Source organism: Agelaius tricolor, unplaced genomic scaffold (assembly GCF_023055355.1).
Source record: "Agelaius tricolor isolate 1412-34295 unplaced genomic scaffold, bAgeTri1.0.p SCAF_14, whole genome shotgun sequence".
In the NCBI taxonomy this organism is placed as follows: Eukaryota; Metazoa; Chordata; class Aves; order Passeriformes; family Icteridae; genus Agelaius; species Agelaius tricolor.
In genome coordinates this window covers 21,215,211-21,233,214 of record NW_027269274.1, presented here as the reverse complement: position 1 = coordinate 21,233,214, position 18,004 = coordinate 21,215,211, and the positions used below count along the sequence as shown (strand labels likewise).

Below are 18,004 nucleotides of genomic sequence, written 5' to 3'. Positions count from 1 at the left end.
CCTTATTGTTCTGTCAAAGCAGTAAAAATACACAGGTCACAAAGATATGCTGCCATAGCTGCTGCTGTCACCATCTAAATCAGGTCCAGAGCCTGTGTCGTCCTAGATGATTAGGGAGGCAACATTGCTGGGTTTTGGTTTGGGTTTTTTTGGGAAAATGAAATTGAGAGTCAGTGAGCAGCATGAAGGAAGAAAGCAGTGCAGATCCCAGTCCACCTCTGTGTGCAACATCTACAGCCACTTCTAGAAAACTTCTTATCCCCTTGTTCCAGTAAATGATTGCTGTGCTTTGTACAGTGTGATGTTCCTTGACCCAGGACAGCCATGCTTGCACCAGGACAAGGTTTGAGTTTGCGGCTATATGATTCCTTTTGGATTAAAGAATCAGGAAAGCAGGTTCAGGGTGCAGGATGGTGTGTAGGCAGAGTAGTTAATGCTCCTGCTTCTCCCCAGTCATCTCTTCTATAGAAGAAAATGGTTGCTCAGGTACAGTTACAAACTGCAGCTGCACATATGCTACTGACAACACTTCCCTTTTTGTGGGGAAGAAAGGAAAAACTCCCCAAATAGAGTTCTATGGAAAACAAAAAAACCAAGCAATCAATTTAGGTATTTGAAATAGTGAATACCTTGTAATTTCTAGGGACAGTAAGTTGATGTTCTAAATTTCTGTGCTAACAGGAAGCTCTGTGAGATAATGACTTGCTACAATAATCTTTTAGAGTCAAAATCCTGGCTTTAATTACAGCTTGGCTCACATGGGAAAGACTTCACTGCTTTCTAGGCTAGATGCCAGGCCTAGAAAGGCCAGTCAGCCATTGGCTTTGGCACAACTGGCTGTACTTGGTCAAGAGGCAGGAGTGATACCAGAACATAAGTAAGATGGTGTGGGAAGTCCCTGCTCTGCTTTACTGCAATGGTTTGGTTTTCTCTTCCTTATCTCTTTTTGTTCCAAATGGGATGGCGGTGAAGAGTTCTCTTCCCCTTGCTTTAGCTGGCCTGGATTAACACTTCTCTGCTGCATGACAAATCAAGACAGCAGCAATCTTGGCGCTGTTTCACTGAGCTGCAAGTTTAGGGGCTACATTAACTTTGTATTCTGTACCAAAATGTGGATATGTTTTAATTCACAAGAAAGAAGCTGGAAGAGAGCGGGGGGAACCTCTGCATATTTTTTATATGTCCCAAATCTTTTGGAACTATAATACTGAGCATGAACAAGGGGAACAGGGACAGGTCACTCCAGTGCCAGATCATATTTTGCTGAAGCAATCACATTTCATTTCTCAAGGAATTGGTAATGCTGTTCTGGGCATCCCCCTGGTTTGCAGTAGTGGAGCTTGGAAGGAATCAGGTTCAAGGTGTGCACAGAAAAGATAGCAGAAAGGTCACTTCTAATATAACCAGACCTTGCTTTTCACCTCAGATGTCATGAGTGAGTTTGAAAGCTAGGGTGAAACCCAACAGCCTCTCTGTCCTCCCAGAAATCTTTAGCCTGTGTCTTGCTCCCACCCCCAGGGGTAGAAAACACCTCTCTGACACTCTGGAGCAGCAGGGCCCAGGGTCAGTAGGAGGCTGGGAGCTGTTCAGTTTTGTGGCCACACCTCCTTCTGGAGCTGGTGACACCTTCCCTCAGAGGGGAAGACTCTTACACTTTCGAGATTATTTTAGTCTTTTCAGACTTCCCAGGGCTGTTTCAATCTTACTTTGTCTCTAGAGCTGAAATGGGTCAATGGGACAAGATCTGGCCCAGAGTCTGGCTTCCACTCCCTGGAGTGTAGCAGTTGGTATAAGTCCATCTGACCACCCTGAGAAGGGCAGGTGTTGGTGTTCCAACAAGTTTAAGGTTCCTGGGTTTGGTTATTTGTTGTTTTGGGGTTTTTTTTGTTTTTTTTTTTTAAGAAAGACCCCTCACATACTGGATTCTCCTGGGCTGCATAGTGTGGGAGAGGCTGTGAGGAACTCCAGAGCAGGATGCCCAGAGAGGCAAGGGGACAGATTCCTGTGCATGTGGGGGCCCCAAACTCACCCAAACTTCCTGGTCTGTAAAGCTGCAGTGCAGTTTTAGTTCATGCATATGAACTATATGTTCATATTACTGAGTTGCTATTTAACATCTCTATGTATTCAAAAATAAAAATCTGGATTTTTTTTTCCTATTTATATTCCCGAGCAAATATAATTAGGCATATAGGCCTAATCCTGCTGTTTAAAGTAAGGGAGACTAGAGTTTGATAGCATAAGCACAGCTGATGAATCTGCATATCAATGCGTTTTTGTTTTGTGGTGGGTTTTTTTGCAGTCTGCTTTATATTACCTAAGGATAACTGTCCCTTTAAGTCAGGAGCTTTTCCATTTCAAAATTTAAAGGAAATTCTCTGCTGATATTTCTGCTTTTATGAAGAAGTTGTACTTTGCAGATGGTAAATTCCAGCTGGTACCTATGAATATTTACTTGTCTATCCATATGCATAAATGTTGTCTCTATATGGACCTACAGGTAGACTTTAATTTTTTAAGTTAAGCAGCTTCCAGACTCAGTGACAATGACTGTAGATGGAACAGCTTGAGGCATTCATATAGCTTTGTCACAGCCTTCCCACTAACACAGTTCCTTTAATTGTTCTAAAATTGATTTTGATGGTGAGAACAATTAAATAAAGGCCACTTGCTATTGAGAAGACAGCCACTACTTACAGCATAATCAGAGTAGGTTAAAGTAGAATTCTGAAGGATGCTTGTTTTTAATAGTGCTGTTCAGTCACCACTGAAGATTTCTTACTTGGACTTTGTGTAAAGTAACAGCACAGTTCAGGTGGCCATTTCACAACGCTCCTGTTGCTGTCCTCAGACCCTTTCCAGCCTGAAGCTTAGAACCACTCTGTAAACACAGACAAAAGCAGTATGACTGCATGGGGTCTACTTGCTGTGGGAGGACATCTCACTGACATTCAGACATGAGTACAGATACATCAGGCTCCACACTCCCTCTCTCTAAGGAGGTTGTTAATTATACACCATCTTGAAAACCACAAACATGAAGTGCTGAGTGTGGGATTCTTAGAACCCCAGTGAGAAGTAGTTGTGGTTTTCTACAAGTTTAGTTGAAGTTCCTGTTCAAGGGTGTGTATATAAGCAGCTGCAAAGCTATCACTGCTATATAGGCTGGACACAAGGGCTTATGTTGGAAGGTGTTTATAATGGAACCAGTATTGCTAAAGATTAATGTATTTCATTGCAGATGTGATGAGTATGTCACACAGCTGGATGAAATGCAGCGGCAACTTGCAGCAGCTGAGGATGAGAAGAAGACTCTGAACTCCTTGCTTCGGATGGCTATCCAACAGAAACTGGCCTTGACCCAGCGCCTGGAACATTTGGAACTGGACCACGAGCAGTCCAAAAGGGTGCGCACAAAGTCTGCCTCCAAAGCCAAGGGCAGTAACCCCAGTGTAAGTCCCATTCGGTCCTGTGGGGACAGGTCTGAAGGATCTGCCCTGAACAACCAGGTGTTCTGTAGTGAGAAATATAAAATCTGTTGTGACTAGGACACATGTCTAGAAAAACCATATTCTGCATCTTATTTTATGCTGTAACTGTCAGCGTAAATCCCCGATATCTAATGTCACAATGAGTTGACTCGTACTAGTGTGTTGTTGAACCAGGTAATACAAATGTATTACAGTGGTCCTAACTGTAACTAATGCATAAGTATGGGGATGCTATTAACAAGTTAATAGTGGAAACCTGTTAGCTTTTTCCACAATTAGCATATCTGGGGTTTGCTGTTTATGGTAAGTGTTAAGAGTACGCCTGATAGAGTATGTATCTGGTGTTACTTACTGTAGTTTGTATAGCACAAATGTGATCCCTTCTCCAGGGTTGCAGCATACTTCAATAAATGCTTTCATAGGCAGAAACAAACGGAAAACCTTCTTTGTTACTGTGGCCTAAGTGGTGAAAAACAAAGGTTAAAATTAGAGCTGTCTCCAGAATTCAGAGCATTTGGAAACTGGAGTCAAACTTAATTTGCCTGTGGTAGTGGATGTTAAATACTTGCTGTTGTATCACCACTAACCAAAGTCCTAAAGCTTTTATAGGCTATAAAAGCTAAAACAAAACCAGGTACATTGGGGACACTCTGCATCCCTCTCTTGAGAGGGATAATAAGAAGAAACTTGCACATTTATATTAAAAATATGCAATATTAACTCCATCTGATACAAAATTTAAAATATTAATAATTGGGATTCTACCTGGTAGACAGTTCCACTTTAAGAAGTTATGTCCTGAAAGGTTCTGTGTGGTCTTATGTTGCACCTTGCAAGCATAACACTTTGGAAAGAACCCATCTGAGATACCCTTTGCGGGAAAGTAGCCACACAATATGTATGTGTAGAATTAATGTGACTATGGTCTAGCATTGTTGGTCACAAACAGTTTTTCTCAGCTCTCAGTATTAACATAAATAGGTAGCATTTCAGAGCTCTGATCATTTTTTTAAGTACACGGAAGATACTGCATCCCATATGCAAGCCATGTGTTTCACAGGGCTCTACATTAGAGGCACAGGAAATTGATCCAGATCATCCTGCTAATAGTGATTTATGAAGTAGCTTAGTGCACATATTAATCTTTAAAAATGAATAAACCTTTGTCTGATACTGAACTTTTAAGGGGCCTTTCCACCCACTTAATTACAATAAGTTTGACAGTATAGAAGTGTACTTTCTAATTGGTGCCTACATAACAGAAAAAGATTGAAAATGTTGCTTCTAAAATTGTGGAAAATTTGTGGAGCACAGAAAGGCACAGTTCTTTGTTTAACCCGGAGTTTGAAGTGCCTAGCCTCAGACTTTATTTTAATGTAAAGCCCTGTTCATTTTGTACTCTTTCAAATACTTTTGTATGCCCGTAGTGTTACTAAAAGAAATGTGAGCCTGTGCTGGTGAGTGCATGATTCCCAAAGCCATTCTAACCCTGTGCTGTGCTTGTGCTCCCCTGCCTGTCCCTGTCCTTGCTCCCAGCTTGCTCCGTGTGCTGCCCATGCACACGCAATGCTAACAGAAGCTAATAAGAGCATGCTGGTTTTCCCACTGAGGAGAAACCATGGGAAATTTTGGCTTCCCAGATATTTTTAGGCATGTTGGGGGAAAGTCTAAATTACTACAGTGAGATTTTAAACAAATGTAACTTTGCTTCAAAGCTGGGAACCATGGAAATACTGCAGCCCAGAGCCAGAATTTCATCTAATGATCTTGAGAAGAATCAAAAAACCTCAAGTGATTAAATTCTAATACATTTCTAAAACATGACTGCTTGGGGCTTAAAGAAATTTCAGTTCTGGTTTTAGAAAGTAGGCCCTGTGTGTCTGTTACTACTTCTTTTAGAAAATACTGAATTCTCCTGAATTTGAGCTTTAATATCGCTAAATAGCAGGCTTGATATTTTAGAAGAGATACCTTTTATAATTTTCAATCCTGCTTTTCTCTTTGCTGCACAATCTTCCAAAAGGCCTTTATTCTTCTCACTCCTACATTAAGTACAATTTAATACATCATGAAAGCAGGCTTTTGAATGCTAACTTTCTCTGCTCTAATAGACTCAGTTACAATTCTGCTTCCACCATAGTAGGGAGCTTTAACACAGTTTTCACTGCTTCCATGTCTCTAGTGACAGTACTTTTGCAAAATACTGATGGCAAAAAGGTAAACTGGAGAAACTAATTGAATGCATTGTTAGTTTTTTCTTTGAATTAGTTGGAATTTTCTGTAACAATTCTAGTGTTACCAGACAGTGACTATTGCTTTCAGGCTTGGCTCCTTCTGTCAGTTCCAAGTGTGAGCAGTTTTGCTATTAGCCCAATAGCCTTAGTGATCATTTCCATCTTCAGTCATTTCTGCAAATATTTAAAAAACCTTAACAGCCAGCCTGCTGTTTGAGTCTATCACTGTTATGGTTTATCCTGTCAGAAAAAGAACTGAGGAATGGTGTAAAGTGACTTGATCCTACCGTTTGTATTTCTAGGTAATATTTAAGACTGAGTCTTTTAATTCTTGATTAACAATTTCTTGAGATGTTCATTTACTGTAAGTCTTTCATATTAGTCTCAATGGGTTGGGGTAAAGCATGGAAAATTCCTTAAGCCATCACCTACCTCTGCAAGCAGGCTCTTCTGAATGATTCTCTGCATAGGCCTGCATGATATTCTGACCTGCATGTTTCTGGAGAACCTAAAGCTTCACTGAAAACATTTCTTGCACACTCACTGCTTTTAACTTATGCTCGAATAGCAAAGCTGTATTCAGTACTTGTAAGAATCCTTCTTTCTGCAAAGCTATTGCTTCCAGGCTGACCCCACAAAGCCTTGTTCACCCACTGGAAAGGCATCTGCGAGCTGGAGTGGCTGCTGTTCCCCCAGCCAGATAACAGACCCTCAGCCAACTAACCTGCCTGTGCAGCACATGGATGGGGTTACGTTTTCAGTTGATTGAGAAATAAACACTGATTTTTTTTTTCCTAATGCTATTTTATTTTTCCATTTTTCAGCTGTAGAGTAGTCCCTGGAGAAGGCCTTTCCAACAGTGCAACACATTTCTTAGCCCTCCTCACTCTGGTTCAGAGTGGTGGCCCATTGCACACAGAATGGAAACCACTGACCTGATCCTAACTTTTGAAAACACCTTTTCCTATATACTACCTGAAACCTTCCCTTTCTGCCTGAAGCTATAAAACAAACAAGCTTTACCTATAAATGCTGCTGCAGTAAGAAACCTTACAAGTGCTGAAGAAACCTACTTCAAATGTAATCCTCACCATATTAGTCTGTGCTGTCCTAGAAATCTTGGATGGGGGAATTTACTTCATTGCAGATGCTCATTTTTTACCTGATTGTTAAACCTGTGCACTTTTGATATTTTTCTTTAGCTTCTTTAATTCCTTATGTAGAAGGTTTATATAAATGCAGTGGTTTGTGCTCATAGTCTCTCTCCAATTTGAAACTTGTGACTTATGAATTATATATCAGCATGTGGCAGAGATTTGGGGGGGGGGGGGGCTCTAGATTGTGATTAGAAAAGAGTTTCAACAAAAAGCAGGAGCTCTGCTGAACTATGTGCTGTGCTTCAGCATCTTTTTTTTTTATTAAAATGTTATGCTTTATATGTTTAAATTACTGATTTTTTTAACTGCCATGTTCATTAAGAAATCCAGGGTATTCCAATTCTGGGGTTTTTTTCATATTGTATTATTATTCTTAGGAATAGTTCAATGTAACAAGAAGAAAACTTGATTTTGCTCTGGTTAAAACAGTAATAGGCACTTGAAAAATATTAAATAAGTAGTATTACATATAAATTCCAGAATTCCTGGGTTTTAGGAAGTTGAAGTATTATCGATTAACAGAATTTTATACAACTATACCAGTTAAATTCCAAATTGGAATTGTTTTGTTACTTTTTCATTTTATTGTGCCAAATTATGGTACATTTAGAAAGAAAAATTCTAAAGTGGTCAGTGATAGGGTGTTATCTGTCAGCGCCTTTCTGTCACTCATTATTGCCAGTAGTGCCTTTGATAATTTGAAAGGAGACTCTTAGAGTAGCGTAGGTTAAGTCCTGTCACTTAGGAGGAATGGAATGGCTGGTTTGGAATTTGTTAAAGATGTGGAGCAATAAGTGCAAAGTGAACTCCCATTTCGCACATTTTTAATGGTAGGCTTACTATAGAGTTTATATATTCAAGGCATTGTAAAAAATTCTGTTAGTCAATGATATTTCATCATGCAAATCCTTGCAAATTTGGGGTGTAGACGGGAAAAAATCAAAACCACAAACCTGAACAAACATGACTACACTTTGGGAGCCAGATGGACTCATCTTGAGCAGATGAGCAGTATATGGCCACATTTATGGTATCAGTCTGGGAATGTGTCAGGAATGTTGCTCACTTGTGGGCGGTGGTGGGGGCAGGAGCCACGGCACTTGTGTGCATATGTGAACCACAGCACATTGGGATCTCCTTTGCATGTTGTATCTAATTGTGATTTCAGCAAACAGAAAGAGAGAAGCTCATCAACAAGCCATGCCAGGTTCTCAATGGCTTGGTGAGGCTCATGTGGATGATTTAATTGGTACTTGCTGGAGGGGAGCCCTCCCACTTCTCAAAAAAAGTACAAATTGAATTAATATTGAAAGTGCAGAGAAGATTTCTGTTTGCTGGAAAAAGCAAAATTATTCCTAGATGTGGGGACTTATATTTCCATCTTCTGTTACACTATTGATTCATAAGAAATATTGTTGCATTTAAAATTACTACATTTGTATGTGGGTATTTATTTGAAATTATGTCAAAGTACTGTATTATGTTCCATGTGCATTACCTTTTAGTGGTGGGTTGGTCTCCATTTAACGTCCTGTGCATGTATTCTTGCCAAGTAACCTTTACACAGACCTGAAAAACAAAAAAGTTATGCTTCTTAAAATGATAACTATGTTAATTGGATAACCTTAGGAAGAGGAGTGGAGGTCAAAACACTGCTTCCAGATTAATAAAACAGTTTTTAATCTAGGAAAGCAATGTGCCTGCGTAAAGGTAGTCACATTGGCAGGAGCAATAAAAGACAAAAAGAATTGTGTATTCTGCCTGTTGGTTTTGTGGTTTAAGAAGGTGCTGGTTTAAGTAGTTGGCTGAGGGGATTTTCAGCCAGGGGCCAAATAAATACTAATTTTTATCTGAAAGAAACTGAATACGTCACATCAAGTTTTCTGCAGAACTAGAAAATTAATTATTTGTGCTCATGTTCAGGAAACACCATCCTCTCCTATTCCGTGGCATCTTCATGGGTTAGTTTTGGCCTGGATCCGACTGGTTTAATGTGTGTCACTGAACACCCTTGCAAACACTTGTACAGGGAAACTAAGGGTAGAACTATGGTATCAGTGTTGGCAATTCATCCTGAAATTGCATCTTAATTTCTCATATACTCTCCAAAATACTCATGTACTGTTAGGGCCCCATCCAGCCTGGCCCTGAACGCTTCCCTGGAAGTATTTCCTGGCTTGGCAGTGTTCCCTGAGCACCCTGGTCTTGTGGGAGATGTCCCTGCTCATGGTGGGGGGAGAAACAAGATGGTCTTTAAAGTCCCGTCCAACCAGTCAGGGATTCAGTGAAAATCCATTAAGTTGATGTTTGTCCAGTAGACTTAGCAAACAAACTCACAAAAAGCCCCTGAAAGAGAATGCCAAAATTCTGAAGGCAAGGCTGAGGTTTGCGCCATCAATACAAAGATATTCCTGGAGCAGTGACTTCATGTTGTCCCCTAGAAACATTCAATATAGTTTTATACTCTAGTTTAACAACTCTTGTGCCCCCAGGTAGGATTCTCAGAACCATTCTGCTGGTTGTTTCTCTATCTGGTAGCAGTCAGCTGCATGACACCAGCTCATCAACATAAATTATAGCTGGAGCGCAAGATGCCAGTTTTTCCTTGGGCATTGAAAACACTTGTTCAGTGGTACGCGATGAACTAGCAGAGCATGTGTGCTGGAACACTTGCCCTGATTGTAGAGGTCTGCATTTTCTATAACAGGAGCTTTACCTGCAGGATAATCTGCAGAAGAAACATGTAAATCCATCTGCATGCATGTGAGAGCAGACCTGTGAAACAGTAAAACAGGATTCAAGAATGCTTTAGTAAGAAAGAAAATGAGAAAACTGTCAAAGGAGAGTATTTACATTAAAAAGTTGTCTAGTGAATGGCTATTTATGAAAACATTCATTTTTTTGACTCTCTTCTGTGTAGAAAAATCCCCTCCCTAAGCCCTGGGGGAAAAGTTGCCTCTGCAGAGATGGAGGGTGGGTTCAGCATTCCAGCTGCAGATGTGGCTGGAGTTAAGTCTCTGGGAGAGGAATCTGCCAGCAAATGTCACACTCCTGCTTGCTGTGGAGACAGTAATCCACCAGTGATTCTTTGTTTCTTGCAAGTGAGGCTTGAAAACAAGTTGCTCACTTCCCAAAAGAGGAACAGGGCAGATTTCTGGATGTACTGAGATGCCTAAAGATCAGAGACCTGGAAGTTCCCAGGTACCTGGTTTCATGGGATGAAGATTAAGACTGAGGTGCTTTTTGGAGATCCACCTAGATAACGTGGGAAATTTGGCTAGACAAATAATTACAGTAGTTAGAGTTTAAAAAATATATTCACATTCTTGTGATTTTTAAAGGCTGATATAGTAGATGGACCTACAGGATCAGGAAAAGGGGTTTTTGCATCCAAGAACTTTGAAGAAACAATTAAAAACAAAAAAGATCACCTCTGGGAGCTCATAATTTAGCAAAGTGCTAGTTAATGTGATTATTCTGAGTGTGTTGTTATTTTTGAGTGTTATTTTGAATGTTTATCAAAGTTTCAAGCAAACATTCATTAGTCATTGTTGGGAAAATCATTCAAACCACTCAAAAGATAGCTTCATCTGTCCTTTCCCAGGAAAGGAGGGGAGGATACTGCTTCCCAGTGCAAATGCAAGTTTCCCCAAGAAGGAAGTAATCACAGCTGAGGAGAGGATGTTTTTTCTTATCCTTACTGGTATCTCAGAGGTAACCTGAGAGCTGATCTGCCCCTTACCTTACCCAGCCCTGTCACTTTGGGACACACTGCTCCTGAACTAAGCCATCAGGTTTGATAGTTATCAAGTGAAAGGGTTGTAAAATGCCCTAGGTCCAGCAACTGTTTAAAAAACTCAAAAAGCCCAAGAAAGCCAACTAACAAGCTGGATCTGATTCTAGAGTATTTCTGAAGCAAAGGTAATACACTGAGTGGGAGCAGTGTAATGAAAGCTGATTTTTGTGACTGTGTTGGAGAAAACCTGAGAAAAATTTTAAAATTTAGATCAAATCTATACTGATATCTAACCAGGACAATGTGTGTAATGTGTTGCTTGCAGTTGAAAGTTACATACATGAGCAAAGCTTGAGTTAGCTAGATGTAAATGAGGTGAGTTTAAGGCAGGCTGAAGTGAGTTAGTAGTGCATGTCCAGACCTCCCATCAGCCTCATGAGAATAAGAATTTAACTGAGCTGAAAATTACTTTCAGGGTAGAACTCCCAAATACTGTGGCTTTTGACTGAATCGTGTCATATTAGAAGTACACTGTATATAGCCAAATATCTACCCTTGTGACTATCTTTACATTGCAAGAATTTTGAACAATTTTATGTATTTGAAGCATCTCTGATGTTACTTTTAAAAGAAATGTCAGCAGGTGGACAGTTGGGCTCTGAATGTGCTAGGCTAAAATACTGTAGCAGGCTTAACAGGCAGGAGAAACTTCCATACTGATGATTTAGTATATAGTTTTAAAGCAATCATAAGAGGAAGAAAAAATGTTAAAAGAGTGAAACTTGTAAAAATAAATTCTCACTAGCAATCACATGATCCATTCTCAATAGCATTTAAGGTTTTTTTTTGAAACTGATCATTTCTGCTTTTCAAACAGTAATCTATTTGAGGAATTACAATCCTTCATTTTTAAGGAGAGAATAAGAAACAATTCATTTAACTATATGCTTCTTCATATTGCTTGACGTAATTTCTTTTATATCTTCTCCACAAAACCTTACTCCCTATTTTTTACACAGAAGTTTTCAGTTTAACATTGTCTCAGCATTCAGACGCATGCTAACTCACATTTAGTGAAAAAACTCAATTTGTCAGTTCTGTAATAACAAACAATTTCCCTTTAATTTCAGGCGGTGAGACTGGTACTAACTATGACAGTTATTTCTAATTATGTTGACTAAACATTCAGGCAGCTTCTACCAATCTCAAATGTTGCTTAGCTTTATTTCCTCTGTGGCTTCTACCCTGGAATTCAAATGAATGCACCTCAAAGCTTTATCAAGGGATAAAGAATGAAATACTTGATCCAGCAGTGAATCATCAGCTTCCTTCTGTTACCAGATGAACAAAAAACCTTCATTGAGCCATGTATCCAGAGCCCTGGAGCTGGTGCAGAAGCCTCTCTCCTGTTTAGCAGTCAGCTGTCTCCACCAGGAAGCAGTGCTGACATGCCATGCACAGTGTTGGAGGGAGGTTTTATCATGTGATCTTACCTGGCTCTAAGGAGTATCCTAAAATTACCCTGCCTTATTAAGATGGGAAAAGCATTAATTCTTTTTAGCTGGTAATCAAGAGGTTGTTTAGTAACAAGTCTCAAAAATAAGATTCAGTTTGTAAAAGTAAGTTCCTTGTGGTTTTGTTTTTCTCCAAGTGGACAGAATTCCCTAGCTACCAGCTCTCACCAGTACACATTATTACCCAGTTGCTGAATGTCCAGAGCAACTCCCTTTGGAAGTCAGCTTGGAGAAATAACATTGACTGTGTTCTACATGAAGGGAGGAGAATCCGTGGTGGGAATTGAAGATTAGTAAGAAACATAAAAGGGATGTGGCCCTTATGCCTGAACATGCAAAATATAATTATTGGCAGCTGTGTGGAATCAGGAAGCAGTTCTGGCAAAGAACACGAGATGGCAGTGCCAGACAGCACCAGAGAGAGACAGAGAGAGCCAGACAGGGCCAGGCAGGGCCTGACAGAGCCAGACAGGTCCAGAGAGAGCCAGGCAGGGCCAGGCAGCACCAGCCAGCAGGACTCATCAATTCACAGGACCCTCTGCTTCTTCAAGGAAAATGGGAGCTGAGAGCAGATCAAAGCTGGTCACACTTCTACACTAAGAGATTTGACTTTTGTCTCAAGAATTCTCCCCTTCACCCCTGCCCTTCTCCCTTTTGTTCAGGTTTGCCATGGTTACCTGTGGTTTTGTACAGCTCACCTCAGATATATTGCTTGCACTTTGAGCGAGTCACTGGCTTGGCAGCTCAGGGGTATGAAGCTTTATGGATGGATACCAGTGCTGCAGGTGATTACCCTGAGTCACATGAGAGACAATAAATGGAACCACAATTGTGAAGAAGTTTTTGTTTTGGTGGGTTTGTTTTGTTTTGTTTTGTTTTTAATTTTTATTTTTATTGCTCTGGTAAACCAGTTCACTTCCTGAGTATTCACCATTTGTCCGTGTCTCACATAACTGTTCTGGGCTTGTGCAGGATCCGTTGGGCATAGAACACTGCACAAATTAACTGCTTGTTAATTTCAGTGCCTAGCAGAAATGGGTTGGGGCAGCAAAAGCTGTCTTCAGCTGTGTTAGGTCACAGGTTTGACAGAGTAGTTGGCAACCACTGAGAGTTTGGTCTGCACCTTCCACTTTGCCCATCCATAACCCCAAGTCTGAGACCACTGCTTCAATCAGCATGGCCAAGGTTTGACCCAGCTGAGTCCAGCAGCCAGAGGCCAGGCTGGGAGATGTGGCTACCTATAAGTGAGCACTTCCACATAGCTCACCACTCACTGGCGTTGCCAGCTTGCAGGGGGACTTTGTGAAAGGTAAGAAACCAGGCAGGCAATGCTGAGGGTCCTGCAGCAGATATCATCCTATTGTACAGAGAGGAAAAAGCTAAAATTATTGAAATCAATCAAGAATCTCATTATGTAATAAATAGCGTGGCCACATACACACTGCATACACGCCTAGTTTCATTAGTTTAGGCAGTTTTGCTGCCAAGAGCTGATGTGGAAACTACAATAAGTCCCAGTGGCATAGCTGTGAAAATTGGTGTAATTTCTCACTAGCAGACAAACCTGCTACATGAAAAGTAGCAAATAATTCTATTATTTAACCAACAATTAAAGGCTAATAGCACTCCTGGTAAGATTTGATTTCTCTCAGAGATTTGAAGGAACTCCACCAGAAACTCCACTCTTGGATCTTCAGTTCATCTCCAATTGTATTTTTTTACTTGTGAGTGAAGTCATATGGTGGAAAATTGCTGCTGGTGGAAAGGTATTTAAGCCTCACAAATGGATTGCTAGTGAAGACCACACTACTTAAAGCCTGCCTTGGCTCATCATAGTGACAGCTAAGAAAATATAGGTATGAAGACAAACAGTCTAACATCTCCTGTCTATTAAGTATATCCAAAATGTCTACACAAGGTAAAAACTAAATCTAGTATATATTTTGGGAGATAAATATCTAGAAATAAAAGTGCTTTGGCTAAAAATCCACAGATTGTAACTTTCAAGGAAGTTCAGGCTTTATATAATTTATATAATTTATATCTCCCATGTGACAGAAAACAGGCATGTCATTGCAGGGCAGGAGCTGTATGTAGACCTTTCCCTCCGCCTCTGCTTTATGACTCTGCCAAGCCTAGCCCAGGCTGGGCAGGAATGTGGTGATCACCCTGGGATGCTTGAATAGCTCATGACACTATTGAAATCACCAAGATCCTGGTAACACATAGACCAGCCACATCTGTGAGAAGAGCAATAGATGATGGCTGGTGTGAAACTTTATGAGGACCTTTGCGTAGTTTCATGAAAAGTCATAGAGAATCTGTTTTCAGAAAGCATACATCTGTATTCTGGATAATTTAATAATAGATTACAGAAACATAGTACTAACCATTTTGCTTTGGGTTTTTTTTTTTAGAGTTAAGTTTTACTAAATATTTTGGCTTCAGCTAATTTGCTGGGTCACCCTTCAGTAATGGAGTGATTCCATAATTGATGAATTGTACATAGAGTAACAAAAAAAAGAGATGAGAACTCTTTTATCAGAATTCAAAATGAGTCACTGTTTGTTTCTGAACCCAGATTAACAGTGACTAGGGTGACAAAAATCAAGTGCTGAAATTCCCTCTTTCTGTTTAAAAGCTATACCTTATGTCTGCCAGACCACTATGGCATGTATTAGAAATCAACATTTCTGGAGTAAATTTCTAATCTAGTGGTGCTCAGGAAAAAAGAGTATTTACCTCTCCTGTTTGACAGAGAGTCCAGTTTTACTACCTTTCTAATCAAAGCAGCAATCTGACAGAACCTCAGTTTGGCTGATTTCAGGGTGCTGAAAATCTTGGGCAAAATCTGCAATGCCCTTTAGATTATTTAATTTCTGAAAGGGCTTAACTCTAATTTGCTCATTGTTAAAAGCACTTACTTACCTCTGTGCTTTTTCCTTTTGAATAATGAGATTTGTGTTCCTGAAAGTCATTGACTGTGAAACCCATCACCCTTGATGCATGATTCAATTCTTAAAGCACATCTTGTTTTTGAAGGTAACACAAAAGTCAGTGTTGTTTAAAAGTGTTCAATTGAATGGTGACAAGCTATAGCTCCTCATTTACTTTATAATGTGATACAAGAATAAATTATGAGCATGGACCTGAAAGGATCTTCTGGGTCACTGAGTTCACCCCCACTGCTGCAAATTAATGTGCACATCTGACAAGTCTACAGCTTTAAGTAATCCAAAATATAATGCAAACCCACAGTAAACAGAACCTAATCTATACACAGAAGTTTCTATAATGCTACTGTGCTCTGTCATGAGTTCAGCCCTGGTATTCTGGTAACATCCAATAAACGGAAAGACACCGACTGAACAGGTGAGGATTCTGGTATCTCTCACACATATTGGCTGTTAGCTAGTGGTCAGCAACACTTCCTCATCCTCATCATCCTCTCCGGTGAGGACAGTCACACATCAAGTATAGTCTTTCTGGTCAGCATATTATGAGTCCCCTAATGATCCACCCTCATTTTATACCCCAGAGACAGAAGTGAATGAATCCACCACTCTTGTATTGTAGCTCATTGTTTTTTTGTCAAGCAATGGCAACAGGATTACTGTTTTCCCCAGCCCAGCATTGAAAAGGTGAAAAATGGCTCTTGTGCCCTCCTTGGACATAGAGGACATTTTCAGTTGTGAAGATCAGGCTCCTAAAACAGGTGGTGCACTGATCATTCATTACCTGTTGTATGAACCTAATTCTGCTTTCAGAGAGCCCAAATAATAACTCAGAGGTGTATTACCTTAGAAATATCTGAATCAATTTAAATGAAAAAAAAAACCAAACTGTGAAGTCAGTGTATAAAGAATACTAGTGATATTAGAAAGTCCAGGATTGGAAATGCTCATTGCTAAGAAAAATTAACATTCAAGCCCCAGTAAATATTTATGTTCAATTACTTCATGATGTGCAGCTAAAATACTATTCCACTCTGCTATAAAAATCTCATGTCAGAGTTTAAAAGCTGCCACAGGACCTGTGTCCCAAATGGAGGGCTGCTTTACTTTTATCTGCAGTTCCTTATTTCTGTATATTGTTCTGTGGGTTTTTTTCTTCTGGATTCTTGGCTGTTGTGGTAAGAGGGGTTGGTGAATAAGGAATAGACTTGCTATTGCCTAAGATATCACTAAAACAAAACCCAAACCCTACCACAGTAGAGTTTTGGCTTAAATAAATTTTCCCTTGAAAACTAGCTTTGATCAATAATTTCTTTCAAACTTTTTTTTCAAATTTAAAAGCAACAGAATAAGTTTCAGTGCTCCCATAAAATTTATTTGGTTTTATTGCATTTTCTGGTTTAGTCTTGTAAATGAGAAATAAATCAGTTCTGCTTTATCTGCAAGTGCAAAGGCCCAGCCTCAAATTCATGAGAATGAGATTGCACAAATACTCAAAAGATGTCACAGTAATCTTCAAATCTTAATTTTCACATGAAAAATAGTCTTTTCAGAAAGAGAAGAAACTCCAATCAAAATTCCAAGATTTATAAATAAGGACTCTGTGCACAAAGGAACTCTGTGTTTGCCGTAGAGTGTCATGTGCAAAAGCACATGAAGGTCACCCCAAGGATTATGCGATCCGGAACAAAACACAACATGCATCTCCTACAGGAAAAGTGTGGCAGAAAAACCCCATGCCTTGGCTCCAATGTCCTTTTAAATCTAGAAGAGGTTATTCTTTCCCCCATTAAATCTATCTTTCCTAGACATACAGTGGTAATCCTCACTGAACTGCAAAGACTATCATGAAGAAGATTTACTTTATATTGAGACAGCTCATCTTGTAACAGAATTTTAATGCAATATGACAGGCAAGTTTTTTATTTTTTGGAGACAAAGAATATCTGTATGAACTTTGCTAACTGCTCACACTGAGTTTATTGGCCCTTTACTCTTACCCTTGCACGCATGTGCATTAGATACCAAGGGATTGAAAACAATTAAAACCGGTCCAAGATAAGGACCATATTCAATGACATGCCCAGTGCTTCAAAGCTTAAAGAAGCTTTAAGCCCATTGTACTGGGCCCAAAGTAGAATTCACTGCTAAAATTTAATAAAACAAAGACCTTCAGGTCCTCAGCAAGGTCCAGGTCACTGCAGGAGGTTTCCAACCAGTTTCTAATCTATTTAAGAGAATCTTCAACTTCTTTGAGACTAACACTGTGAATGGCAGAAATGACAGAAATGTTGACAAGGCAGACTTGTTTCTATTATGACTTCCTTCATAAGACATGAAGGGAAACAGCTCACGTAACAACTTCTAACCTAACTGAGACAGGTTAGAAGAAAAGGGCTTTATAGAGCTGAATATATATCTACTGCCAGCAACTCAGCGAAAGGTGGCATCCCATGCTTGTTACTCAAGAGTCACGGTTACACACTGTGCCGTAAATGATCCCAGGAACATTTTGCTCCTCACAGTTTTAAAGGATTGCATGCCTTTCAATTCAGGTGAGACGAAAGTTCCAGATTCAGGGGAGGTGTCCCAGCAATTTCTTTTGTCTTCCTAAATCTGCTCTGTTTTGCTCTTTTTCTGGCAGTGTCAGACCACCTTTTTCTTAGCTTTTATTCCTTCCAATCCCTAGCAGAGCTGCAAAATAGAGCCCTTCTTTATTACTTATCTGCTGAAACTTCTCTCTGAGACTATACGATTTACTGCAGAATAACTTAACTGATTCTGGTCAGAGAAACAAATGCTGCAGATAACCCAGACTGTAGATACTGAGTGCCTAAAATGAAAAATAGTCCAATTCTCGAGAAAAAACCAAATCAAAACACTGGCTAGGGTGGGGAAAGAATTGGACAGGATATAAA

The 18,004-nt window shown here is 39.8% G+C and overlaps 1 protein-coding gene across 2 annotated transcripts in view; it reads left to right on the top strand.

Moving 5' to 3' along the window:
• The window catches only part of BICD2 (BICD cargo adaptor 2), a 50,619-nt gene extending 41,984 nt beyond the window's left edge, over window positions 1-8,635 (top strand). Inside the window, exons 7-8 of one of the 2 annotated variants that reach the window (XM_071440130.1) lie at window positions 3,242-3,452; window positions 6,550-8,635. In XM_071440130.1, coding sequence (XP_071296231.1) covers window positions 3,242-3,452; window positions 6,550-6,555 — 217 coding nt within the window. In that variant the 3' untranslated portion in view covers window positions 6,556-8,635. Of the gene's footprint in view, window positions 1-3,241 lie in introns of both variants that reach the window. The other variant, XM_071440129.1, reaches the window with a different exon arrangement.
• The last annotated feature ends 9,369 nt before the right edge of the window (window positions 8,636-18,004 follow it).